The sequence below is a fragment of the Chiloscyllium plagiosum genome, chromosome 11, assembly GCF_004010195.1.
Source record: "Chiloscyllium plagiosum isolate BGI_BamShark_2017 chromosome 11, ASM401019v2, whole genome shotgun sequence".
In the NCBI taxonomy this organism is placed as follows: domain Eukaryota; kingdom Metazoa; phylum Chordata; class Chondrichthyes; order Orectolobiformes; family Hemiscylliidae; genus Chiloscyllium; species Chiloscyllium plagiosum.
In genome coordinates, this window is record NC_057720.1 from 3584901 (window position 1) to 3612032 (window position 27132).

At 40.7% G+C, this 27132-nt stretch overlaps 1 protein-coding gene across 2 annotated transcripts in view; it reads left to right on the forward strand.

The window, feature by feature from the left end:
• The window catches only part of syde2 (synapse defective 1, Rho GTPase, homolog 2 (C. elegans)), a 170601-nt gene that overhangs the window by 52062 nt on the left and 91407 nt on the right, over positions 1-27132 (forward strand). Inside the window, exon 3 of one of the 2 annotated variants that reach the window (XM_043698582.1) lies at positions 20991-22102. In XM_043698582.1, the coding sequence (XP_043554517.1) occupies positions 20991-22102 (1112 nt within the window). The remainder of the gene's footprint in view (positions 1-20990; positions 22103-27132) is intronic. The other variant, XM_043698583.1, reaches the window with a different exon arrangement.

Below are 27132 nucleotides of genomic sequence, written 5' to 3' on the forward strand. Positions count from 1 at the left end.
GCTATTTCCTTATCTCCCATCATTAGGCTTCCAGCATCAGTTTGAAGTGGCCCAGTGTCTACTTTTGCCTGTCGTTTGTTTCTTATGTATTGAAAGAAACTTTTACTATTATTTCTAATATTACTGGCTAGCCTACCTTTATATTTGATCCTCTCCTTCCTTATTTCTCTCTTTGTTATCCTCTGTTTGTTTTTGTAGCCTTCCCAATCTTCTGATTTCCCAGTGCTCTTGGCCACTTTATAGGATCTCTCTTTTTCTTTGATAGGTTTCCTGACTTCCTTTGTCAGCCATGGCTGTCTAATCCCTCCCCGGATAATCTTTCTTTTCTTGGGGATGAACCTCTGTACTGTGTCCTCAATTATACCCACAAACCTTTGCCATTTTTGCTCTACTGTTTTCCCCGCTAGGCTCTGCTTCCAGTCGATTTTCGTCAGTTCCTCTCTCATGCCCTCGTAATTACCTTTGTTTAACTGTCACACCATTACATCTGATTTTGCCTTCTCTCTTTCAAACTGCAGATTGAACTCTACCATATTATGATCACTGCTTCCTAAGTGTTCCCTTACTTTAAGATCTTTTATAAAGTCTGGTTCATTACATAGCACTAGGTCCAGAATAGCCTGCTCCCTTGTGGGCTCCATGACAAGCTGTTCCAAAAAGCCATCCTGTAAGCATTCCAAGAATTCCCTTTCTTTGGATCCACTGGCAACATTATTTACCCAGTCCACCTGCATATTGAAGTCCCCATGATCACCGTGACCTTGCCTTTCTGATGTGCCTTTTCTATTTGCTGGTACATGTTGCGCCTCTGGTCCTGACCACTGTTAGGAGGTCTGTACATAACTCCCATTATGGTTTTTTTGCCTTTGTGGTTCCTCAATTCCACCCACACAGAGTCCACATCATCCGACCCTATGTCATTCAATGCCATAGATTTAATTTTGTTCTTAACTAACAAGGCCACCCCGCCCCCTCTGCCCACCTCCCTGTCTTTTTGATAAGTTGTAAATCCTTGGATGTTTAACTGCCAGTCCTGAACCCCCTGCAGCCGTGTCTCTGTGATGCCTATCCCATCATAATCATTCACGATGATCTGTGCCATTAGTTCATCTACTTTGTTACAAATGCTATGAGCATTCAGGTAAAGTGCCTTAATGCTAACATTCTTACCATTAGAGATATTGGAAGTTATAAGATGTTCTAAGTTATCCTTCCATTTTGTTCAGGGATGTGTAGGATAGGTGCATTAGTCAGGGGTAAATGTATGGTAATGGGGTAAGGGAATGGTTCTGGGTGGGTTACTCTTTGGAGGGTCGATGTGAACTTGTTGGGCCAAATGGCCTGTTTCTGCGCTGTAGGTAATCTAATCTAATCTAATCTTGTCTGGAAGAGTGCAAGGCCAATAACACTGCAGTGATATGTTTACCTTTCAGTTTTCATTTGTAAATCTTTCTGGTTTGTTATTCATCAGCATTACTCTGGAGAACTACTGTACCAGATTAACTGGAAATCTGCATTGTTATTTGACAACTTTGAATGTACACAATCAAAACTTTAGTGTTAATGCTACAGATTTAAATTAGTTTCACAAAATAACACAAGCTTTGAAAACACTGAGTCTGAAGTTCAATTACAAAGAAGAATCTTGTTGGACTCTGTTTCTTTCATCACAGATACCGCCAGACCTGCTGAGTTTCTCCTGTGCTTTCTCTTTTCTAATAAAAATAAAGAGTTTCGCTTTTAAAATGGAGATGCAATTTTTTTTTGAGGGCTGAGTATCTGTGATTTTGTTCCCCAGAGAAATGGAAGCATTGAATATTTTTAAGGTAGGGATTGATGGACTCCACTATTAGTTAAGAATCTAAGAGTTTCAGGGAGAGGCAGTAAAATGGAAGTCAGACCATAATCTATCAGATGTTGCTTGATGGGCCAAGTGGCTGTCTGTTCCTCACTTATTTGTGTATATATTAAAGGCTAGCTCTTAAGTTCCAATTTGAACTTCAAATATAAGGGCAGATATTATTATTGTTGTCCTCAGATATAGCATATTGAGTCTTCCTGATTTTTTTCCCAATAGTTAGCTTTAGTTTCATTGCTTCAAGTATTTATTAGTGAAATATGTGATTCACCATTAATCTGTGATTATGGAGTTGAAGGTTCAAGTCTGGGTGGAATGTTCTTTGGAAAATTGGTGTGGACTCTATGAGCTGAATGGCCTCTTTCTGCACGAAAAGGATTCAGTGATTTTATGATAACTTACAAGTGTGCTAACATACTAGTTATGGTATTGAACTAATAATCCAAAGGCCATGATTAAGAAATCAAAGAGAGAATAAATTCTACAGAAGAACTAATTGTTCGAATAAAAGTAAAACATGTGGATCCTGAAAATCTGAAACACAGGATGCTGGAGAAACTCAGCAGGATTGACAGCATCCATGGAAAGAGTTTCTCCAGCATTCTCGGTGCTTATTGCTGAATAATTACACATTTAATTAAACTGGGATTAAAGCATTAATAGTTGTGATCATGAACTACTGTTGTAAAAGAAATTATGTACTTGAGGAAGAGAACCTGTTATCGTTACCCAGTCTGGCCTCTGACTCCAAATGCATCGGGCTGATGTTGATTCTAGAAATGACCTAGCAAGCAACTCTGGATTGAGGGTGACTCAGCAACACCTTCTGACGGTCAATTCAGGTTGGCAGATTGGTCTTTCTGGCAACACACAGACACATTATGAATAAATAAAAATGAAGTAGTAAGGAAAAAAATGAGGTATGGAGGCAGAAAACAAGAAGGATAGACTTGCATATAAAAAGCAGCAAAGGACTGAGGATGCTGGAAATTTGAAATAAAAACAATGCTAGAGAAACCCAGCAAGAAAACAGTTAATATATCAAGTCCAATGTGACATTTTGAAACCACAGCTATTTATCGACTTCAGGACATAAAGTTAGAGTTAGAATGAACAGTCTGTCTGTTGTGGTTCTGCACGTGCCTTGACTTCTTAAGGGGCAAAGAGCTGTTGAAGTGATTTTTCCTTGTGTCTTTTAACTTTGGGCCACCTTCTCTGAAGAAAGCTGCAGTCACAGATGAAAAGCCTTTAAGATGGTTTAGGGGACCAAAATAAACAAGTTACTTAATTGGTTGAGCATGCTAGTATTCTCTGACTCTCTCTCTTTGCTGGTATTGTTTGTAATAGGGCCTGAACTCAGCTGTTAATTGCAAGGTGACAGTCACCACAGACAACTGGCCACTGCAGAAATGCAGAGAATTTATAATGAACTGGCTGAAAATACACTCTTCAGATAAACATTACATACCAAATTGCATCCATATTAGTTTATTTAATTTTGTTTGTTCTTTTCTGTGTTAATGATGAGTTTGAAGGGTATTTTACAACACAGATTGCAAGAATGTGTCATGTATACCTTAATCTTTTTATTGTGTATTCTTTCAAAACTAATTTTAAGGAGCCGGGGAGAGTACAAATCCCTTTGGAGGGAAATATAGGAGCAACAAGTTCAGAGAAACCTGGGTGTCTAAGACAATTCACGACTGGGTAAAGAAGAATAGAGCTGCAGACCTAGATGAATACAGGAAATACACGAGGGAACGTCAGCAATTAAAAGAGCAAAAAGGGGGCATGAAAAGGTACTTGCAAACAGGATTATGGAGAATCATAGGGTATTTTAAAAAATAGAATAAAGGGAATGGTTAACCAGGGAAAGAAGAGATTATCAGTGTGTGAAGCCGTAAGATATTGGAAGGGTGTTGAATGAATACTTGTCTTCAGTCTTCACTCTGGAAAAAGACAGTGTAGATATGGAATTCAGGAAAAGGGTCTGGAAAAAACTTGCACGGTTTGACTTGGGAAAGGTGAGGTATTAGACATTCTGTTGGGCTTAACAAGAGCGAAATCTCTGGCCCGGATGTATTACATCCCAGGGGCAGACATGCCAGGGGCTCTGACACAAATATTTAATTCCTCTCTGGCCACAGAGGATCTGTCAAAGGATTGGAGGACGGTCTAATGTGGTTCTACTTTTTTTAAGAGGGCTGGTAGAAATGAGCCAAGAAATTGCAAGCCAGTGAGTCTCATGTCAGTGATAGGGAAACTATTAGAGAGAATTCTGAAGGAGCGAATTAACACCCACTTGGAAAGACATGGGTTAATTAGGGATAGTCAGCTTGGCTTTGTCAGAGGGAGGCTATGCTTGACAAATTTGCTCGAAGTTTTTGAAAATGTGATTGTGTGTAGATGAGGGGAGTTCAAATGTTGTATTTAGTATGGATTTTAGCAAAGCCTTTGACAAGGTTCCATATGAGAGACAGATTAAGAAGGTCAAAGCACGTGGAATTGAGGGAAGCTTGGCAAGATGAATCAGAAATTGGCTTAGCAATAGGATACAGAGGGTAGATGTAGAAGGCTATTTGAGTGACTAGAATCCAGTGGTATACCACAAGGATCAGTACTAGGACCCTTATTGTTTGTTATTTGAATAAATGATATGAATGAAAATGTGGCAGGAATGTTAAGCAAATTTGCCGATGGCACCAAGATTAGTAGAATAGCAAAGAAGATGATTGTAGATTACAGAAAAATATAGATGGGTTGGTCAGATGGACAGATCAGTGATAGATGGTATTCAAGGTAGGACCAAATTACTGGAGATGCTGGAATCTGTATTACAAAAAAGAAAATGCTGGAGATCCCAGCAGGTTGGGCAGCATCCATGGAGAGAAAGCAAGCTGACGTTTCAATCTCGATGACTCTTCTTCAGAGCTGATGTGAAGCTGATCTTCACATTGGAAGAGGCACTTTGGAAGAAGAAACAAGATGAGGAATACTTAATGAAGGGCAGGACACTGGGTAGCTTAGAGGAATAGAGGGATCTTTGGGTAATTACTCACAGATCCCTGAAGTTGGCAGAGCACATGAATAGGATAGTTAAGAAAGCATATAATTTGCTTTCATTAGTCGTGACATAGGGTATAAGAGCAAGGAGGTAATGTTGGAGTTGTACATAGCGTTGGTCAGGCCACAGCTGGAATATATGGTCTGGTCACTTCACTACAGGAAGGATGTGATAGCATTAGAAGGGGTACAGAGGAGATTCATCAGGATGTTGACTGGGATGGAGAAATTGAGCTACAGGTAGTTCTTGGATAATGTGCATTCCGCAGCATGATTTGGCTATAACATCACTGAGGATTTAGGGAATGGTATTTTCAAGAATGTTTACCTCTGTTCCCTGCTGGAATCGCAGTATTGTGATCAGTTCGTGCACTTTGTTCTGCGCATGGGCTGATGTCTGCACTGAAATCTCTGTGCTGTTCTATGCACACGCCGATATCCAGGCTGAAATCCCCACGCTATTCGGTGCATGCGCCAATGTCCACGCTGTCCTACACATGAGCTGATATCCGAGCCGAAGAGTCCGCACTGTTCTGCGCATGCGCAATGTCAGTGTCAGTCTTTGTGCCATACCGCACATGCACCGATGTCAGCAGCGGATAGAGCAGCTTTTGATGAGAGGTACTGTACAAAGATCAGGTTTCTTACTTTTTTAAAAATGTACTGTTAATTTTACTTTTGTTCCATTAATAAATATGATTTCAACCTTCATTCAGGCTGTGCTTTACTTTGTGTTTGACTTTTAGGTGATTTTTTGAGTGATCATGGGTGATATATGTTGCTGGTCTGCCCCTAACCCCACTTTTCCCATAAGCCCCATTATTTCTATTAAGTGAGGTTTCTCTGGAACACAATAATGGCGTTTTAGGAAAACTAGAGAGACTAGATGGGCTTGGATTGTTTTCTTCAGAGCAGAGAATTCTGAGGGGGGTCATGATTGAGGGATATGGACAGGGTGAATAGAGAGCAACCATTCCCCTTGGTTGACGGGTTAATCACGAGAGGCATAGTTTTAGAGTAAGAGGCAGAAGATTCAGAGGGGATTTGGGAAAAGCTTTTTCACTCAGCAGGTGGTGGGAACCTGGAATGCACTGCCTGGGAAGGTAGTGGAGGCGGGAAACCTTACAAACTTCAAAAAGAATTTGCATGAGCACTTTCAAGGATATAGGACAAGTGCAGGAGATTCGGATTAGCATGCTTTCACGAGTAGTAATATCAGTACAAACTTGACGTACTGAACGGCCTTTTCTGCAGTGTATGAATTTATAATTTTGTTAGCTTACAATAAGCTACAGAAGGGAAATACAGAATGTACATTGAAAATATGAACACTAAATTGGGTTTTAGTGATGATTGGCACCATTATATCACATGTATTCTCATTCCTTTCATCGCCACTCTTATCTTGGATGTGGTTTTACTGTGTGCTGATATTTTTTCTGTAATTTAAGAATGTTAATTGTAGTATTAGTTCAAAGAAAACTAAAGATGGGTACAGACTTGTCAGCTTAGAGATTTTGTTCATTATAATTTTGCTTAGATTTTGGTGACCTTTATATCCTTTGCCTTTTTGTTTCACCTTCAGAAAGAATATTTATCTATCAATTTCTCTCATTAAACTTGAGCTTTTCTTTTTTCGCAAAATCTTTGAGTATTATCCTTTAATCCTGCTGTGTAATAATGTAAAATTTCTGGAAGATAGTTGTGTTATACCTTTTTTATGAGCATTTATTCAAAAAAGAAATGAGAATTTGAGTGCTTTACCTTAAGCCTTACCAATTCGATTCGGTGATTGTTTATAATGGATGTTCCTGGACTTCCAGACAGGTTTTACATTCGTGTTGTAGGACAATTAATCAAAATGACTACTGATTTCTAATTTGACCTTGGAGGATATGGCTGATACTATGAAGCAAAATTGTTAACCGTTTCTAGTAGTCAGACTCCTGGTTTGATGAATGCCATTGTTTCTGATTCTGAAAACTGACTGGAGTAATCAAGAGGTAAATGATGGCATTTACTATTTTATTTTGAGAAGTAGCAAGCTGGAGAAGTTTAGTGAGAAAATTCAAGTGTGTAATTGACGTAGGTACATTCTCACTGAAGAATGCTTCAAAACAATGGAGAAGTAAAGTCAGAATCGAAGGTAAATACCGTCATAAAGGACACAGCAGTTGCAGTCATAGGGAGTAGTGAAGGTATGGATGGATTTGTAGATACCGATGTGCAATGAAATGAAAATAGATCTAATGAGGAAGAATTATGAGACATGACATTGTGTACATAGCTGCACCTGGAATTCTCTGAAGATGTAACAGAGGATTGTTGAGAGTAATGGCATTATGTGATACAGTATCACACAACAGACTTAAGAAACATCAGCTTGTGGAATAAAAAGGTTAGCAGCAACATGGATACCAAATTGGCTGAGTGGTTCATTTGAGGCATTCAAGTGAGTGTTGATGAAAATTTAAACAGAAATGTCATGTGCAGGTTTTTTGAGAAAGGGTAGAAGAATTGCTCTGTCTTGATGGGTGGAGGGAAGCAGCACAGGCACAATGGGCCAAATTGCCACCTTCTGCATCAAGTAACAGTTTGGTGATTCTGCAAACAGTAGTGTGGAGTAGGGACCAAAAGACCATAGTAATAGCTGAGATCTGGGTCGGAAGTTCAGCTCAGATTTGAACAAACTTAAAACTTGTGTCATGTTGGCTTTCAGCCTAAATTAGCATTTGGGGAGGTGATGAAATTGGGATGTAGGATGTATTTGTACTTTTTAGCATTTGTTTGTATTTGTTGTGGGCTCAGCAGATTGTCATTGATCTTTCCACAAATAGGTCAATGCTGAATGAGGGCCTCAGCTGTGCTATTGTATTCTATCTCCCTTGATGTGAATGCTAGCTTTGCATGTACCTTCCTAACTGCCAACAGAACCTGCAAGTTAACCTTAGGAGAATCCTGAACTAGAGCTCACAAATCCCTTTGTGTTTCAGATTTCCAAGGTGTTTCCCTGTTTAGAAAATTGTCTACACCTCTTTCTTCTTACCAAAGTGTGTAACCTCACACTTTCCCACATTGTATTCCATCTGCCACTCCTTTGCCCATTCTCCTAGCTGTCCAAATCCTTCTGCAGCCTCTCTGCTTCTTCAACACTATCTATCCCTCCACCTATCTTTGTGTCATCTGCAAACTTAGCAACAATGCCTTCAGTTCTTTCATCCAGATTGTTAATGTATAATGTGAATAGTTGTGGTCCCAATACGAGTTCTTGAGAGACTCCACTAGTCACCAGCTGCTATGCTAAAAAAGGCCCCTTTATCCCCACTGTTTGCCTTCTGCCAGTCAGCCAATCCTCTATCCATTCTGAAGATGGGTCACTCGACCCGAAACAGTAACTCTGATTTCTCTCCACAGATGCTGCCAGACCTGCTGAGCTTTTCCAGCAATTTCTGTTTTTGTCTCTATCCATACCAGTACCTTGCCCCTAACACCATGGGCTATTTTCTTATTTTGTAGCCTCCTGTGAGGCACCAGCATGCTTGTTACCTCCTCAAAGAATTTTTATTGTGCTATGCCTTCATTTTGGGCGAATAAGACTGATGTGTCTGCTCCCAATAATGTTACATCTGCATCACGTAATTTTTATTGACATCAGAATAATTTTTTGTTGCTCTTGGTATGCTAGGGAACTACTTTCATGTAGTCTTTGATCTCCTTGGTGAATTGTTACGAATTTTGGATTGACAACATATTTAGTTAAGACTGATTAAAATGTATAGATGATGTAATCGGAAAACCTGTTTTGCAAATCTCTTTTTTTCTGTGGTTAGCAATGTGATTAAAGAATAATGTATGACTTGCCATGAATTCATAAACATTGAATTTGCATACTTTAAATTTGTAGGGTACATTTGTGTATTTCCATATTATTTCCATACTGTATTAACAGTAGATAAAGCCAATATGAGTGGTTCATCAAAATCTATCAAATGTGTATAGCTGAAATCTTAGCAAATTTAGCAAATGTCACTCTTCTAAAATTCAGGATAGATGTCTATAGATGTTTAGCAACTAACATTTTAGTTTCTTGCTTCTCCTGTTTGCAGCCATTACATTATTTCAGATCTTCACTGAGCATAATAGCTTGGAATCATGAACTGTTGCTCATGCTCCATTTGATGGCTTTGAAATGTAAGCGTGAGATGGTTGTGTTTCGTAATTCCATTAGGACTTAACTGCTGGAATTGATGGATGTGCTGGCTCGATATGTGAGAGTGGATGAGGTTGAAGTGGTCTGGCTTTTGAAGAAGTAGCATGTTTTGGCAAATTTCCAAAGTAAATGAAATGCAGAAGTAAATTGACTGTTGTGGTTGTGGGTTGGTTTGAAGAGCTGAAAGACCATCTGAACCTGATTTCTAGTTCCAGTGGTTTTACCTATGGTTGAAAATGACTTTTAACAACTCAGCAGGTATTGACAGCATTCATATTAAATCACAGAATGCTCATTCCTTGAAGTCCAGTGAGATGAGGTGGAGAAGTTATGATCTTGAAGATCAGTACCAGGAACCATTGACCAAACCTGGGGTTTGTCCTCTACAACTGGAGGATGACTGGCAGAGGGTAGGGAATAAAGGTTTTTTTCCTGGGATGGTAGCCAGTGACTGCAGAGGTCAGTATTGGGACCACACCTATTCACATTATCCATTAATGATCTGGAAGTAGGAACTGAGGACATTGTTGCTAAGTTTGCAGATGACACAAAGACAGGTGGAGGGAGTAGTGGAAAAGTTGAGGAAATGGGGAGGCTGTAGAAGGAACAAAAACATAAATTGCTGGAAAAGGTCAGCAGATCAGGCGGCATCTGTGGAGAAAAATCAGTTAACATTTCTGGTCGAGTGACTCTTCCTCAGACTGATGGTAGCTAGGAAAATGACCGTTTATATGCAGAAGATAGGAGGGGGGAGGGGATAAGGAGTAAACGATAGGTGGGGATAGAGCCCAGAGAGACAACAGTTGGACAAAGCAGTAGATAACCATCTGGCTGAGGGTGAATAGCTATTAATGGGGGCTGTTAAAGGTGAACGATGGGTTGTGTGTAATAGCAGACTGTGATAACAAGGCCTAGTGTATGGGGGTTGGGCTATGGTTGTGGGAGAGCTCAAGCCCTAAAGTTGTTGAACTCGACCGGTCGGACCCCCCCAGTCACTGCCATTTTAATTCCCCTTCCCATTCCCCTTCTTACATGACCATCCTTGGCCTCTTCCATTGCCGCAATGAACCACACTGCAAATTGGAGGAACAACACTTCCTCTTCCACCTGAACAGCCAACAGCCTGGATAATGACCCTTCCCTCCCCCCCCCCACACCCTTCCCAGCCTCTCCCCCTCCTTTCCACTCCACCCAGCCACCTATCGGATTCATTCCTCCCAGTGACCAGTCGGGTCATACCATCCACCTGTCTTTACCTATCCCTACTTCACCACCATGCCCCACCACCCCCTTTATCTGCAACTCCCCTTACACTCACTACCCGTCCTGAAGAAGGGTTACACTTGAAAAGTCGACTTCTCCACCTCCTTATGCTGCCTGGCTTGCTGTGTTCTTCCAACCTCCTGCTTGTCTACCTTGGATTCCAGCATCTGCAGTTTTTTGTCTCTAACCTGATGTGTTGAAGTGGTAGACAACTAGAAGCCCAGGGTTATTTTTGCAGACAGAATGTTGGTGTTCTGCTTCGTTTCCCCTGTGTAGAGGAGACAACATTGTAAGCAGCGAACTTGGTAGACTAGATTGTGTAAAGTGCAGGTAAAGCACTGCTTCATCTGGAAGGTGTGTGTAGCTCCTTGGATGTTGAGGAAGAGGAAGTGAACAGATGGGTGTTAAACCTTCTGCGGTTGCAGAGGAAGGTGCTGTGAGGCTGCAAAGGGGAGCTGTTGTGAGTAAAGGAAGAGTAGGCCAAGTTGTCCCAAAGGGCATGGTCCCTGTGGAAGGCTGACAAGGGAGGGGTGGGAAATAATGTGTCTGTTGGTGGCGTCTTGCTGAAGGTGATGGAGATGGCGACTAATGATCCTCTAGATGTGGATACTGGTGGGATGGTAGGTGAGGACACGGTGTCCCTATCGCAGTTGTAGGAGGGCCAAAGTGCGGGAGATGGTTTGGACCTGACAGAGGGCCCTGTCAACAATGCGGAATCCTTGGTTGAGAAAGTTATAATTTGGAGGTGCCACTGTTGGACTGGACTATAACCTATTGTTGTGTGATTTTTAACTTGGTTGGGGAAGAAGGTGAACATTTTGGAAGCTCAACAAGGGATTTCCCTTCACAGATGCTGCCTGACCTGCTGAGTTTTTCCAGCAATTTGTGTTTTTGTTTCTGATTTACAGCATCCACAGTTTTTATTTAGGCTGTAGATGCACTTGGACAGGCTAGCAAATGACTACAATGTGGGAAAGTGAGATGTTATGCACGAAATAAAAACCAAAGGGATTGCAGATGCTGAAAATCAGAAAAACCATCAAAACTGATGGCGATGGCGATGGCGATTTCCCCCCCAAACCACTGCCTCCAAGTTGATTGTCCCCTCGCTCCACAAAGTTTGTTTCTACCTCCTTTCAAAAATTCACCAACAGGATTGCCCCGGCAGACCCATTGTTTCAGCCTGCTCTTGTCCCACAGAACTCATCTCTTCCCATCTTAACTTGGTCTTTTCTCCCCACTCCAATACCTGCCTACTTATATCTGAGATTCCTTTTATGCTTTACGCCAATTTGGGAATTTCCAGTTTGCGGGCTCCATCTGCCTCTGCGTTACCATGGAGGAGCAATCCCTTTACATGTCTATCCCCCATCAGGATGGTCTCAGGGCTCTCCGCGTCTTCCTGGAACAAAGGCCTGAAGTGTCCCCACCCAACACCATTTTGAACTTGAGAATATAACTGTAAGAAAGTTTTGGAATTTTCTTATGAAAGAACTGAAACCAACATGCCAATTCTAAAAGATAAGAGACAACAAACAATCCAGGTCTTTTTCTATATATAATTTCAGTTACATCACACTGTAAATGTTTGCCATACATTCTGTGTCCTATGTTCTTGTACTCCACAACCACCTGATGAAGGAGTAGGGCTCCGAAAGCTAGTGCTTCCAAATAAACTTGTTGGACTATAACCTGATACAGCTGTGATTGTGTGATTTTTAGCTTTGTCTGTTCAACTCTTCTTCTATCTCTTTGGGCTTTATCCATACCTATCATTTACTCCTTAACCCCTCCCCCCACTCTATCTTTTGCATGTCAACTGACATTTTCCTAGCTGCCATCAGTTCTGAGGAAGGATCACTGGACTCAAAAGATTAACTTCGGTTTCTCTTTGCAGATGCTGCCAAAGCTGCTGTGCTTTTCCAGCAACTTCAGTTTTTGTTTGCGATGTTATACACTTTGATAGGAAGAAGAGGCAAATACTATTTTCTAAATGGGGATAAGCTTCAGGAATGTGAGGCACAAAGGAAGTTCTAGTTCAGGATTCTCTCAAGGTTAATGTGCAGGTTGAGTTGGCAGTTAAGAAGGTAAATGCAATACCAGCATTCATTTCAAGAGGGCTAGAATACAAGAGCAGAGATGCACTGCTAAGGCTGGATAAGGCTCTGATCAGACCATATTTGGAATATTGCATACATATTTTGGGCCCTGTAATTAAGGAGGAATGTGCTGGTGTTGGAGGGGGCCCAGAAGCAATTTACAAGAATGACTTCTGGGATGAAGAGCCTTGTCATTTGAAGAGCGTTTGAGGACTCTGGGTGTATACTTGATGAGGATGGAAATCTAATTGAAACTTACAGAATATTGAGAGACCTGGATAGACTGGACGTGGAGAAGACCTGAGGACACTGCCTCGGAGTGAAGGAACAATCTTTTAGAACTGAGATGAAGAGGAACTTCCTAAGCCAGAGGGTGGTGAATTTGTGGAACTCATTGCCACAGAAGACTGTGGAGGCCAAGACGTTGAGTGTATTTGAGACAGAGATAGTTCTTGATGAGTAATGATATCAAGGCTTATGGGGAGAAGACAAGAGAATCAAGTTGAGAAACATATCAGCGAATTGAATGATGGAGCAGACACAATGGGCTTCACGGCCTAATTCTTCTATATTTGATTGTCTCGAGGATAGAATTGTCTGAGGTACACATCTCCAACTCCTCCGGAATGCATTTGTGGTTTGTAATTATGTAATTGGAAATGTTAATTTCTGGTTTCACTTATTGTGAATTGTGGTTAGCATATTTTTGTTGGAGGCCTAAGGTATAATCAAAACCCATTCTATTCTCAAGGTTTGTGTGTTTTTGTTGTGGGGGGGGTGCCTTCATACTCGGTTACCAAAAAAAAACACTTTGTGGAAACCAATTTGTTAATTTAAGCTTTTTTTTTGTAAGGTATTAAACCCAGTGTGATCTAGAATTAGTGGCATGATCAAATCTAGCATGTAATCCAGGACAGTCGAACATTCATGCAGAGTTTGGATCTAGTGATACAAGTCACGAGACATTTTCTTCAGGAGGAATTGGAGCACTATTTATTTTTATTTGCAGGATGTATTTCTGGTGAACTAAGCATTTATTGCCCAACTGAGAAGGGTCGTTAAGGTGGCTGATGAGCCATTCTCTTGACTATATCTGACTAGCTTGCTGGACATGTTGGAGGAGTGTTAGAAGTAAGCTCATTGTTGAGGATGGTTGAGTTTCCTCATAAGTAAAGAGTGCATCCTTTCTTAGAATAGTAATTAAAAGTAATTGTTCTCTCAAAGGAAAAGTAAAACAAAAAGTTCTGAAGATAAAGAATTTGGAGAATCTTCATAAGAGGTGTAGAAATGACAAAGTTCAGCAAGGCAAAAAAAAAATTGTTTTTTTTTAAATTATTCTTGTGTCCATCATGAGGCAGGGAGCACTGAGGGTGGCAAGTATGCAGAATGTACTCTGGGTGGGGAACCTCCATGTCCACTTTAAAAAAGTGGCTCGGCAGCATCGCTAGTGATCGAGCTGACTGGGTCCTAAAGGAGATAGCTACAGGACCGGATCTGCGGCAGGTGGTGAGGTAGTCACCAAGAGGGAAAACCTATTTGACCTCATCCTCACCAGTATGCCTGTCACAGATGCATCTGTTCATACCAGATTGGTAAAAGTGACCACTGCCCAGTCCTTGTGGAGACTAAGTCCTATTATCACGTTGAGGATACCCTTCATTATGCTGTGTAGCACCGTCACTGTGCTAAATGAGACAGACTTCTAACAGATCTAGCAACTGAAGTCTGGGCATTCATAAGGCTCTGTGGACCATCAGCAGCAGTAGAATCGTACTCCAATGCAATCTGCAACCTAAAGTTAAATACAGCTGCAGATGTTGGAGATCTGAAACAAATGAAAACAGATTGCTGGAGAAACTCAGCACGTCTGGCAGCATTTATGAAAAGATGAACAGCTAACATTTTGAGCCCAGTGACCCTGCTTCAGAAGGGTGTGTGACCTCATTGCCCAGCATATCTCCCACTCTACTACTGCCATCAAGCCAGGGGATCAACTTGGGTTCAATGGAGAATGCAGAAGGGCATGGCAGGAGCACCATCAGGCATACCGAAAAATGAGGTGTCAACCTGGTGAAGCTACATCACAGGACTATTTGCGTGCCAAACAGCATAAGTAGAAGGTGATAGAGTTATGTGATTCCATACCCAATGGATTGGAACTAATCTCTGCAGTCCGACCACATCGTGTGAATCATGATGGAGAAAGCTCCATAACATTCCTTTCCTTAATGGGGAGCACAACACATCAGTCCAAAATAAGGCTGAAATATTTGCATCAATCTTCAGCCAGAAGAGTAGATGGATACATCATTGCCTCCTCCAAAAGTCACTAGTGTCATAAATGCCAGTCTTCAGCAGATTTGATATACTTCATGTGATATAAAAGAAACAGTTGGAAGCAATGAATACTGCAAAGGCTATGGTCCCTGACAGCACTCTGACAACAGTATGAAAGACTTGTGCTCTAGAACTTGCTGCATCCCTGCCAAATTGACCCATTCTAGTTGCAAAACTGACATCCACCTCATCATTGCATGTCCTGTAGACAAAGCAAGACAAATCCAATCTGCGAATTACCACCTAAAATGATCTTGATCATTAGTAATGTGTTGGAAAGTGTCATTAACAGTGTTATTAAGCAGCAGTAACCTGCTTGACCCAGTTTGGGTTCCACCAGGGCTAATCAGCTCCAAACCTCAGAGAAAGCTAGTCCATTGGGCAAAAGAGCTGAATTCCAGAGGAAGTGAGTGATTACCCTTGACAGACTGACATCATAGAGCTCTATCAAAATTAGAGTCAATGGAAATGTGGGGGAAACTCTCTGGATGGAGTCTTACCTGGCACAAAGGAGGCTATGGTGTTTAGAGGTCACTCATCTTAGCTCCAGGACATGTCATTGGCTTCTAAGAGTCATGCCCTGGCCCAAACATCTTAACTGCTTCATAACGATCTTTCCTGCATCAGAAGTTCAGAAATGGGGATGTTTGCTGATAATTAATGTTCAGCACTATTTGCGACTCTTCAGATAATGAAGCAATCTCTGTCCAAACGCAGCAAGACCTGGTCAATACTAAGACTTGGGCTGACAAGCAGCAAGTAGAATTTAGGCCAGATTAATGCCAGGCAGTGATGAAGGATGCTGTTAAACTGGAAGGGGTGCAAAAAATGTTTGCATAAATGTTACCAAAACTGGAGGGTTTGAGTTATAAGGAGAGGCTGGATAGACTGGACTTATTTTCCCCTAGAGCATCGGAGGCTGAGGGGTGACCTCATAGAAGTTCATAAAATCTTGAGGGACATAGATAAGGTGAATAGCCAAGGTCTTTTCCCTGGGGTAGGGGGGAGTCCAAAACTAGAGGGCATAGGTTGAGGTGAGAGGGGAAAGATTTAAAAGGGGCAATGTTTTCACACAGAGGGTGATGCATATTTAGAAATGGTAGAGGTGGGTACAGTTTCAAAATCCAAAAGACATTTGGATAGGTAACTGATAAGAAAGGTTTAGGGGGATATGGGTCAAACACGGGCAAAAACTGGTCACTGTGGATTAGTTGGGCAGAAGGGTCTGTTTACATTCTGTATGACTCTGACTGTGTCTCAATTAAGTGTCTAGCCATTGCCCTTTGACATTCAATGGCATTGCCATCACTGAATCCCCCGCAAACAATGTCCTGAGGGGTTAGTATGGCCCAAAAATTAAATTGGACTGGTCATACAAATTTAGTGAATGCAAGAGCAGGTAAGAATTTAGGAGTTTTGCAGTAAGTGACTGACTGTCACCGACTCCCCACAGCCTGCCGTTATGTACGAGGCACAAGTTAGCAGTGTGATTGAATACTCACCACTTGCCTAGATGCGTGCAACTCCAGCAACGCTCAAAGCTTGATGTCATCTGACACAACACAGCCTGCTCGATTGACACCATATCCACAAGCACCCACTTCCTCCACCACTTATGCTTTGTACCATTTACAAGATGCAGTGTGAAATAGTACCTCTGAAAACCAAGACTACTGCCATCTGGAAGGACGAGGACAGCAGGTACATGGGAACATTATCCCTTGTAAATTTCCCTCCAAGCCACTCACCATCTTGACTTGGAAATATATCACCATTCCTTCAATGTCACTGGGTCAAAAGTTTGGAACTCAGACCCTAACAGCTTTGTGGGTCTACCTACACCAAATGGACTGCAGTGATTCAAGAATGCAACTCCTCACCACCACTTTCTCACGGGTGACTAGGCAATGAATGCTGCCCATCTCGCAATGACAGCATCTTATGGTTTAATTTAAACAAAATTGAGAGCCAAGAGTTAATAACTGGATTGAAGCAATCCAATTTATTTTATATAGGATTCCTTTAATAAATTTATATCCTTTTGCATTCAGTTGGAACGAGATGCCAGAAATGGCGCACTGGTGTGCTGCTCAATTGTCCTATCCATTTAAGAATCTCAAACTTATTTGGCAGATTGTTATAAAGTGCAAATGGTCTAGTTTGCTGCTGCTGATATTGTTGGACTTTTGAAGAATAGCTTTGTTGAATTTGTTAACTTCCACATTGTTTGTTAATTCCCTGTTGATGTGTGGAAATCACACTTACAGCTCCTCATGCTGTGTGCAAATGTCACATGGGAGAGAGTAAAGATAGTTATCACTGGGTATTTTCGGGCTTTTTAAGCATTTCGTATAATACATTTATCACAGCTGTGCTTTCTCTTTGCTTTACATATTGCATTTGGTATTAATGTTAGCATTGTTTGGAAGGAGATGGGCGGATGGTGAGGATTGTGGGGGAGAATGCTTTTCAGCGTATTGCTTCAGCAGGTTTCATCACCTATTCATGCATCTAGTGGATTTGAAGCTGCTGAAAAATTGCCAGATTAGAAGCAGTCATGTTGATTGTAAATTATCTGAATGAGCACCTTATAGTTGGTGAGTTGCAAGCTGTTTTTCTACCATAAAGTAAACCTAGATTAAAAAGTTTTAGGATAGTTTTCAGTGCAAAACTTGCTTATACAATCTGAGCTTTAGGTTTTCTAATGGAAATTTACTTAATTGTGTTTGCCCCCACCACCCAGCACTTTTGCTTTATTTGCTACTAGAGGAAAGACTAATATTGCATGGTCTAAAAATGGCATGAACTACTGGATGCCGTGATGTAATTTTGCAATGGGATTTCTGTAATTTACAGTACAAATAGTTGCATTGTCTGAATTTATCAGATGTCTTTTTTTTGGAAGAGATTCTTGCCAGAACTACACAGCAAACAGCTGGAGTATAAGCCTTTCACTGTTCGGAAGTTCTGTAGGTCCAGTGCAGAGATACAGATTAGAAGAAAATTCTGCTCTCTGTCCCTTTGTTTTTAAAAAAAAAGCCAGCCTCTGTATTTTGTCTTATTTGGAGTTAGGAACATAACAGTTAAGTAAGCACTCAATGCGTATATCTGTGATGCAGTCTTAGTTTCAAATATAAAAGCACAGCTAGCATCAGTTTTCATATTCTACTTGCACTAAATAGGATGCTAGAAATTAAATATGGTATCCAGCTAGCTGTACGTTTACAGACCTTGGCTATGATTGATTTAACTTATTGAATTGTTGCTTCCATACGCTGATCTATGTGCATATGGACAGTTACAATACTTGAAATACCTTGATGCTGTGCTAAATGATGCTGATGAGATTAGCTTCTCAATAATAGGTTCTTGTAGGGCTGAATGCAGCTGTCAGGTTAAGTAGTGCCTCCATTCTGTAGCTGCTTCGATGAGCTATTTATTGAACAGTTGATGTATTGAAGTCTGCAGTATGCTTCAAGCTTGTCACTCAATTTAAAATGAAAACAGTTCAAAAGTTGAAAGTTCTTTTTCCAAAGGAGAATTGTTATGAAATTTATAAATTGGAACATAAGTAGCATAATTTCATACTTTGGGCATTCCTTCCCAAAATTGCTGAAAGCAATGACAATTTATTGACATGCTGTAATATGAGCACCTTTTAGTTTTATTTAAATTATTATTATTTATGAATGAGCCCTTACTGACACCTAGCAAACTTCTTCTGTGGGTGGGGAAGAGGAGTGCCAGCGAAAGTGGAACAGAAGGAGGCCATTTGGACCATTCAGTCCATGCTGGCTCTCGAACAGTGATCGAAGCCCTATTCCACCATTTTATTCCCATAGTCTTGAAATTTATTTCCCTCCAATAACCATCCCATTTCCTTTTGAATTTTTAAAAATTATTTCTGCTTCTACAATCCTCGTGTGCAGCAAGCTACAAATTATTACAATTTTTTAAAAAATGGGTAGTTCATCTAATGTTGGTTATAATTATTGCCTATAACACTAAATCTGTGCGCCCTGGTCCTAAATCTATCTTAACCAAAACAAAGGTTGCACACCTCAATCAAATCTCCCCTGAATCTCGTTTGTTTCAGGGGAAAACCCCCTGCTTCAATCCAACCTTCAGATATAGTCACTCGTCCCAGGTGTCTTTCTCCTCTGCACCCTCATCCTTCTAAAATTCTGGTGACCAGAGCTCTAATTTTGACACTACAAGAGTTTTATAAAGATTCAGCATAATGCCTCATCTCAGTCTTAAATTAACACCCCTTTATTCTGAGACTGTGCCCTGTGGTTCTAGACTCTTCCACAAGGTGAAACATGCTCTCAGCATGTACCTTGTTAAGTCTCTTGAGAATTCATTGAGATCACCTCTCATTCTTTTAAACTCCAATGAGTAGAGAGTGCCAACCCGTTTAATGTTTACTCTTAAGACAATGAATTGTATATGTATCATTTCATTCAATTAATCTCCACATAGATGTGAAGTAACAACTCCTTTAGGATTTTTGACATTTACTTTGGCTTCTTCCTTAATTGTATGCATGCAAGATATCTGGCAACTTCGCCCAGAATTGTACGCAATATTCTAAAAGTTGACTCATCAATGTCCTGTACAGCCGCATGTACTGATCAAGGAAGGCAAGCATGCCAAATGCTTTCTTCATCACCCTGTCTACCTGCAACGCCATTTGGGTTTGAGTCATATGGAGAGGCTGAATAGACTGGGGCTTGTTTCTTGGACTGCTGGAGGCTGAGGGGTGACCTTTATAGAGGTTTATAAAATCACAACTGGTATGGATAGGGTAAATAGCCAAGGTCTTTTCCCTGGGGTGGGGGAATCCAGAACTAGAGGGCATAGGTTTAGGGTGAGAGGGGAAAGATATAAAAGGGACCTTAGGGGTAACCTTTTCACGCAGAGAGTGGTGCATGAATGGAACGAACTGCCAGTGGACGTGGAGGAGGTGGTTACAATTACAACACTTAAAAGGCACCTGAATTGGTATATGAATAGGAAGGGTTTAGAGGGATATGGGCCGAATGCTGACAAGTGGGACAAGATCAGATTGGGATGTGTGTTCGGCGCAGATGAGTCAGATTGAAGGGGTCTGCCTCCATGCTACATGAATCTATGACTGAACTGTTTTTGTGTTTATTGCTGCTATTTATGAAATCAAAAATCCCATGCTAGCAACTCTTAATATATCCTGCCATTTTCAAAGTGCGATGCAGTTGAATACCCAGGTTTTTTTCCCTTTAGAATTATGCCATTATGTCTACATTGGCCTTTTTGATCCCTTCTTCCAAAACGCTTCACCTCACAGTTACTTGGTGTTAAATTCCATCTGTGACTTAACCACCAATTCTTCGAGTTTATTTTCAGATGGAGTGGATTGGTACCATCTTTACTATTTGCATAACTCAAAGGTTGTCATTATTGGCACATTTTACTGTTCCAATATCCAAATTATTTTTCGTATCAATAAATGATGCGTTCCTGACATGGACCCTCAGCAAACACCTTTGTCTACTGTCCTCTAGACTGAACCATCTGCTGTGACTTGCTGTTTTTCACTCTGAAGGCAAATTTTTATTTAGGCTGACAACTATTCCATGTGACTCAATTTTGTTAACCAAGTTTACTTGTCAGAAACTTTGTTTGGTTTGATACATCCACTAAATTTCCTTAACTTTCTTGGAAACCAATCATATCATGATTCCATTGAGTTAAAAATGATAGGATAATTTTTTAAAAAATGAATCGGATGTCATCACAAATTTGTAACCTCAAACTAATATGGTCAGACATGTGAGTCACCACCAATATCTTGTACATACCTGCACTTGCCCCCCAACATGTGGTTGTTTCCCCCCCCCCCCCCCCGCCCCACTTAAACCTGTGGTTATTGAAATCAATTGCAGTACCCATACAGCAACTGACCAAGAAATATGGCCTGGGGTAGCTGTTGGGTTATATGGCTCATCTGCTTGTTAGATATACAGGCTGAACTATTGGAAAAAGCTAGCTTGATTTTATTTGAATAAAATTTTACCAATGTTAATGCCTTGCTATAGAGTTTTAATCTTTTTAGATTTTCAAAGAATCATTGTACTGTTTAAATTGAGTTTAATATAATCTTCATTAATTTTGGTTTTAGTAGCTGCCACTGATCCCTCCAATGGTCCTGTCTGTGCAGTTGCAGTAGTAGCGACAGCAGCAACAACGACTGAGTTTTCTCCGCCCTCCAGCCCCAACCCTTCGAAAAAGGGAACTGCAATTAATTGGCCCTTTCCTGAAAAGATAAAATCTCCACGGACTGTGAGGAAGCTTTCGATGAAAATGAAGAAACTTCCTGAACTCAGCAGAAAATTGAGTGTTAAAGGGACTTCAAGCCATAACTGTAATGATAATCATAACTCATCACCCAAAGGCAACCATGGCTCCTCGATATCACCTGGGATTACAACTAATGCTGCTAGTAGGAATGTCATCAGCCGTTACCATCTGGATACAAGTGTAGCATCGCAGAGCTACAAGAAAAAAAGTTCAGGAAACTCCAAATCAGCTAGCAAGGGTGGCTACCTTAGTGACGGCGATTCACCAGAACTCGTAGCTAAATCGAGTAAGCACTCCTGTGAAAACAGACCTGTGAAGGGGAACATTGCTTCAGCCTCTCATAAAACACACAGTACAGAGATTGATATTGATGCTTTCAGGCATTACAGCTTTGTGGATCAGCCTAAGTGTTCTCAATATATTTCAGGACTAATGAGTGTACATTTTTATGGTGCTGAGGATTTAAAGCCACCAAGAATTGATTCTAGAGATGTATTCTGTGCCATTCAAGTAGATTCAGTCAACAAAGCCAGGACAGCCTTATTGACGTGCAGAACCACATTTTTGGATATGGATCACACGTTTAATATTGAACTAGAGAATGCACAGCATCTCAAACTCGTAGTTTTCAGCTGGGAGCCAACGCCGCGTCGGAACCGTGTGTGCTGCCATGGCACTGTTGTGCTCCCCACGCTCTTCAGGGTCTCCAAGATGCATCAATTAGCTGTTAAACTCGAGCCCAGAGGGCTCATTTATGTGAAACTGACTCTGATGGAGCAATGGGAGAACTCATTGGACAGCCCAGACGGAGAGCGGGAGCCAGTGATGTTTGGTGTTGAGGCACGAAAAGTAGTTGAGAAGGAAAATATGGGCTTGAGGGTGCCATTGTTGATGCAGAAATGTATTGTGGAAATAGAAAAGCGAGGCTGTCAGGTAAGTCCATAGTCTCTTTTCAAAATATTGTTGCAAAGTTTTGGTTTTGTAAAGACACATGATCAGTTCTGTGCACTTGGAGAAATTGGGAGTTTATGATTCATCCCAAAGCATCAGTATGATATCAAGGCTGGACATATCAGTGCAACATTGAGAGTACTGTACTTATTGAAGGTTGGGTTTAATGTCAAATGTCAACTATCTAGGACAGTTTAAAAAAAATCCTACAGCACTCTTTAAAGGAGCCTTGAAGTTCTCCCAGTGCCCTGGTTTTAATCAAAGTTTTCCAAAAAATAAAACTGCGCAAAAAGGCTCGATTTATGGAAATCTGTTGTTTCCATACATTGTAACAGACATTATACTTCAAAAAATCTTAAATAATTTTGCAATGTTTTGATACATCCTGAGGATGTGAAAATTGATATGTAAATGCAGTTTGAGGTGATGATAGAATGATAATACACTCGCAATTCAGTAAGCCTTAATTGATGCTCTGCAAACATGGGCTCATATCTCACAACGGCAGATAGTGGAATTTAAGTTCAACTAATTAAATCTGGATTGAAAGCTAGTTTCAGCATTGGTGTCATGAAGCTATCAATGTTGTGAAAGCCCGCCCGGTTCATTAATTTCCTTTAGGGACGAAACTTGCTGTCCTGGTGACTACATGTGAATCCAGTCCACAGCCATGTGGTCAATCTTAACTGCCCTTTGAAACTATCTACTATGCCGCTCCTGTTGGCCTTGCCAGCTTTACCCGGATTCCATGAAAAATGAAGGGTCTTGGCTTGTTCTCCTTGGAGCAGAGAAGGAGAAGGGAAAATTTAAGAATTATATAAAGAGTTGTGACTGAATTGGCAGCATGCAACTCTCTTACTGGCAAAATGATTGGCAACTCAAAGACTCACATTTAGAAAACATCAGAAAAGTTAGATTTTGTCCAGCTTAGTAAGGTTTGCAGAAACAAATTCACTACTTACCTGTGAAGGGGATTAGATAATTATTTGAGTGTAATATTGTAGACTAATGGAAGAATGGGTACAGAACTAACTGGATAGCTGTTTCAAAATCAGGACAAAAGGTAACTGAATAGCCTCCCTCCATGTTGCATGATTCTAAGTTCCTACATCTTTCAAAGAAACTATAAAGTTTACACATTAGGGACATGAGCACAAAAATGGGTCCCTTTGTCCCTGAATTGGTGCTGTCCATGTATGCCCAAGTTATTTTTGTACCCAAACAGACAATTGTATCACTTGCATATGGAGCATGGAAGACACTCAGTGCAGTAAATCAAGGTGAGATCTGTCTTGTGCACAACGCTTTATTTCGTTCATGGAAAGGGAGAGAAGAGGCATGAAGGGAGCAGAAAGCAATTCTGCCCTCTGTCCTACTTGGACATGGATGTCTCACATTATTTCTGTATGAAGATCTTGTGTACAGCTGAAATAGGAATCTTTTGGAGGGTTATGGGCCAAATGCAAGCAAGTGGGACTAGTTTAGTTTGGGAACATGATCGGTGTGGACTAGTTGGACCAAAGGGCATGTTTACATGCAGTATGACTGTTTTTACATTAAAGGGAAAGTGGGGGTGGGGGACATCACTGCTATGCAAATGAGAACAACTAAAGCACAAACAATGCTTCATTCATTTCTGAGTAAAGATATGAAATGTTATTTGAAGGACAATGGTGACCTTCACTATTCTGATTAATACCATACACCCTTCAGTGAAGCTTCCTTTTTTGCAAGTCATTTAAAAATTATGTCATACTGTATGTACCTTACCATAGGTGATACAAACATTAGGTAGCAGTTAGTAGTATATTTGTGATATATTAAGACAAGGAGATGCTCTGTTAAATACACATTGACAGAGGTATAGAGCCTTTTGAACCTTCAATTTATCGATTACTCATTTGATTTTACATTCTCTTGTCTTAAACCATAATTAGATTAACTTAGAGGCTGGAAAACAATCAAATACCTTCTTTCCAAGATGAAAAATATTAAGCTTGTCGGTGTTTGTATTTTACCATTAATGTTGGCGATCATTCAGTGTCTTTATACTTTTTCTTAAGTATTTCAATTTCTTTGCAGTATTGATGGATAGAAATTTGTGCAGGATTTGAGGTGTGGTCTTATCAGAGGATTTTACAATTTGGTTACAATTTTCCTAAAATAGCAGAAAACAAGCCAAGAAATATTGTACAATATTCGACTGGCTTTGATTACCCTGGTATTGTTTTGATTTCCTTATTTAAGAAATCTTTCAGCATAGTCATCGATTTCAACCCCTTCATGGTATATCCTGGTTATTTATTTTCTTCTTCTGAAGTCATTAAATTTAATATTTTCTGGATCAGTCCGTTTATATACTTTATTCAACACATTAATTGGGGTTGGTTTGTTCAGTTGGCTGTACAGCTGGTTGGTGATGCATTGTGACACCATACTGCAGGTTCAGTGCCCATACTAGCTGAGGTTGCCATGAAAGTCCTGCCTTCTTGACTTTTCTCTTCACCTGAGGCATGGTGACCTTCAGGTTAAATTCACCATCAGCTGTCTCTCTGAGAGAAGTGAACAACGGTCTTCCGAGACTATGGTGACTACTTTATTAGAGGTGTTTCAGAGAGGTTCACGAGATTCATTCCAGGGATGAGTCTAATGAACACAGTTCGAGCAGTTTAGGCCTGTACTGTCTAGAGTTTAGAAGAGTGAGAGGAGTTTTAGTGGGATAGGTAAGATGATAAAGAGGATTGACGAAGTGAACTTAGAATGTTTACCGATGAGGCAATCCAAATCGTCCTAGGTTAAGGGGGGAGCAGGTTTAAAACAGAAATTAGTACTCTCAAAGGATTGTGGAATTCACTACTCCAGGCTGTGTTGGGTACTGCAACACTGAATAAATTTGAGGAGATAGGCAAATTTTTAATTAGTAACAGGTTAAAAGGGTCATCAGAAGTTGGCATGAAAGTGGAGTTGAGGCTGAGGTTAAATCAGCCATGATTGGAGCAGGTTTGAGAGGCTGAATTGCCTACTCCAGCTCCTAGTTCTTATATTAATTTAAGCTCCAATTCTGCAGCCCCTTTCTAGTTCAGTATTTTCAAATTTGGCTATTTGAATTGTTTCTCAACATAAGTTATTTATGTAGAAATGTGTAGTTGCCCTTCGCCTCTGCTTTACCTTATCCTTTTCTTTGTTTTGGTATATGTCTGTACTTGTTGCTATCTACGTTTTGGATTTCTCAACCACATACAGCATCTCCACTAGATAAATATTGTTTGAGTTTAACTAATAGTCTTTTAGGTGAAACTTTGTCAAATGTATTTTAAAGTTTGATTAATCACATTCAGTGGCTACCCAAATTCCATTGGGTTGCCCTTTTCTTAAATAATTAGAGTCATAGTCATACAACATGGAAACAGACTGTTTGGTCCAACCTGTCCATGCTGGCTAAATTTCGTAAACTGAAATTGTCCCATTTGTCTGCATTTGGCCCATATCCCTCTAAGCCTTTCCTATCCATGTGCTTGTCTTACCAAAACGCAACACCTCGCATTTAACTAAATTAGAATGGCGGCACGTTGGCTTAGTGGTTAGCTCTGCTGCCTCACAGCTGCAGAGTGCCAGCTTAGATTCCACCCTCGGGCAACTGTCTGTGTGGAGTTTGCACATTCTCCACATGTCTGTGTGGGTTTCCTCCCACAGTCCAAAGATGTGCAGATCAGGTGAATTGGCCATGCTAAATTGCCCGTCGTGTTCGGTGCATTAGTCAGAGGGAAATGGGTCTGGGTGGGTTACTCCTCGGAGGGTCGGTGTGGACTTGTTGGGCCGAAGGACCTGTTTCCACACTGTAGGGAATCTAATCTAATCTAATCTAAACTCCGTCTGCTATTCCTTGGTCCACTGATCCAGTTGTTCAAGATCCAGTTGGTACCCTTTGATAACCTTCCTCACTGTTCCATGATACCACTATTTTTGGTGTCATTTTCACACTTAGTAATCATGTCTGCTATACTCTCATCCAAACTATTTACATGAATAATGAACAGCAGTAGACCCAGCGCTGATCCTTGGGGCACACTTTGGTCATGGGCCTATAGTCTGAAAATCAATCCGGTACCACACTGTCTTTTTCCGTCAAGCCAATTTTGTATCCATTTAGCTAGCTGTCCCTGGATCCCATGTGATCTAACCTTACTAATCAATCTCCCATGTAGAACCTTGTTGAAGGCCTTGCTAAAGTTTATGTAGATAATGTCTACTCCTCTGTCTTCATCTACCTCCTTGACACCGCTTCAAAATACTTTGTGAGAGATGCACTTTCCCACGCACAAAGCCAGGCTAACTATCCCTAATCGCCTTTCCAAATGCATGTAGATCTTACTGTCAGAAACCCTTCCAACGACTTAGCCGCCACTAATGTGAGACTCACTGCTCTGTAGTTCCCTGGATTTTCCTTATTTCTTAAATAATGACACAATATTTGCCACCCTCCAGTCTTCCAACACCTCACCCATGGCTGTCAGTGTTATAAATATCTCTGTCAGCGGGCCAAACAGTTTCTTCCCTAGCTTCCCACAATGTCCTGGGATGTATTTGATCAGGTCTCGAGGATTTATCTACCGTATTAAACGTTTTAAGTCCTCCACACCACCTCTTCTGTAATGTGGACCCTTCAAGACATCACTGTTTATTTCCCCAAGTTCCCTAGTTTCCATGTCTTTCTGCACAGTAAATACTAAGGTGAAATATTCATTTAGTATCTCACCCATCTCCTGTGTTTCTACATATGGATGGCCCTATTGGTCTTTAAGGGATCCTGTTCTCTCCTGAGTTACTCTTTTGCTCTTGATATAATTGTAAAATCTCTTTGGATTCTCCTTAACTTCCAATTCTGCCTCATATCCCTTTTTTGCCCTCCTGATTTCCCACTTAAGTGTACTCCTACACCACCTATAATCGTCTAAGGATTCACTTGATCCCAGTTGTAACCTACCTGACATATACCGCCTCCATTTTCTTGA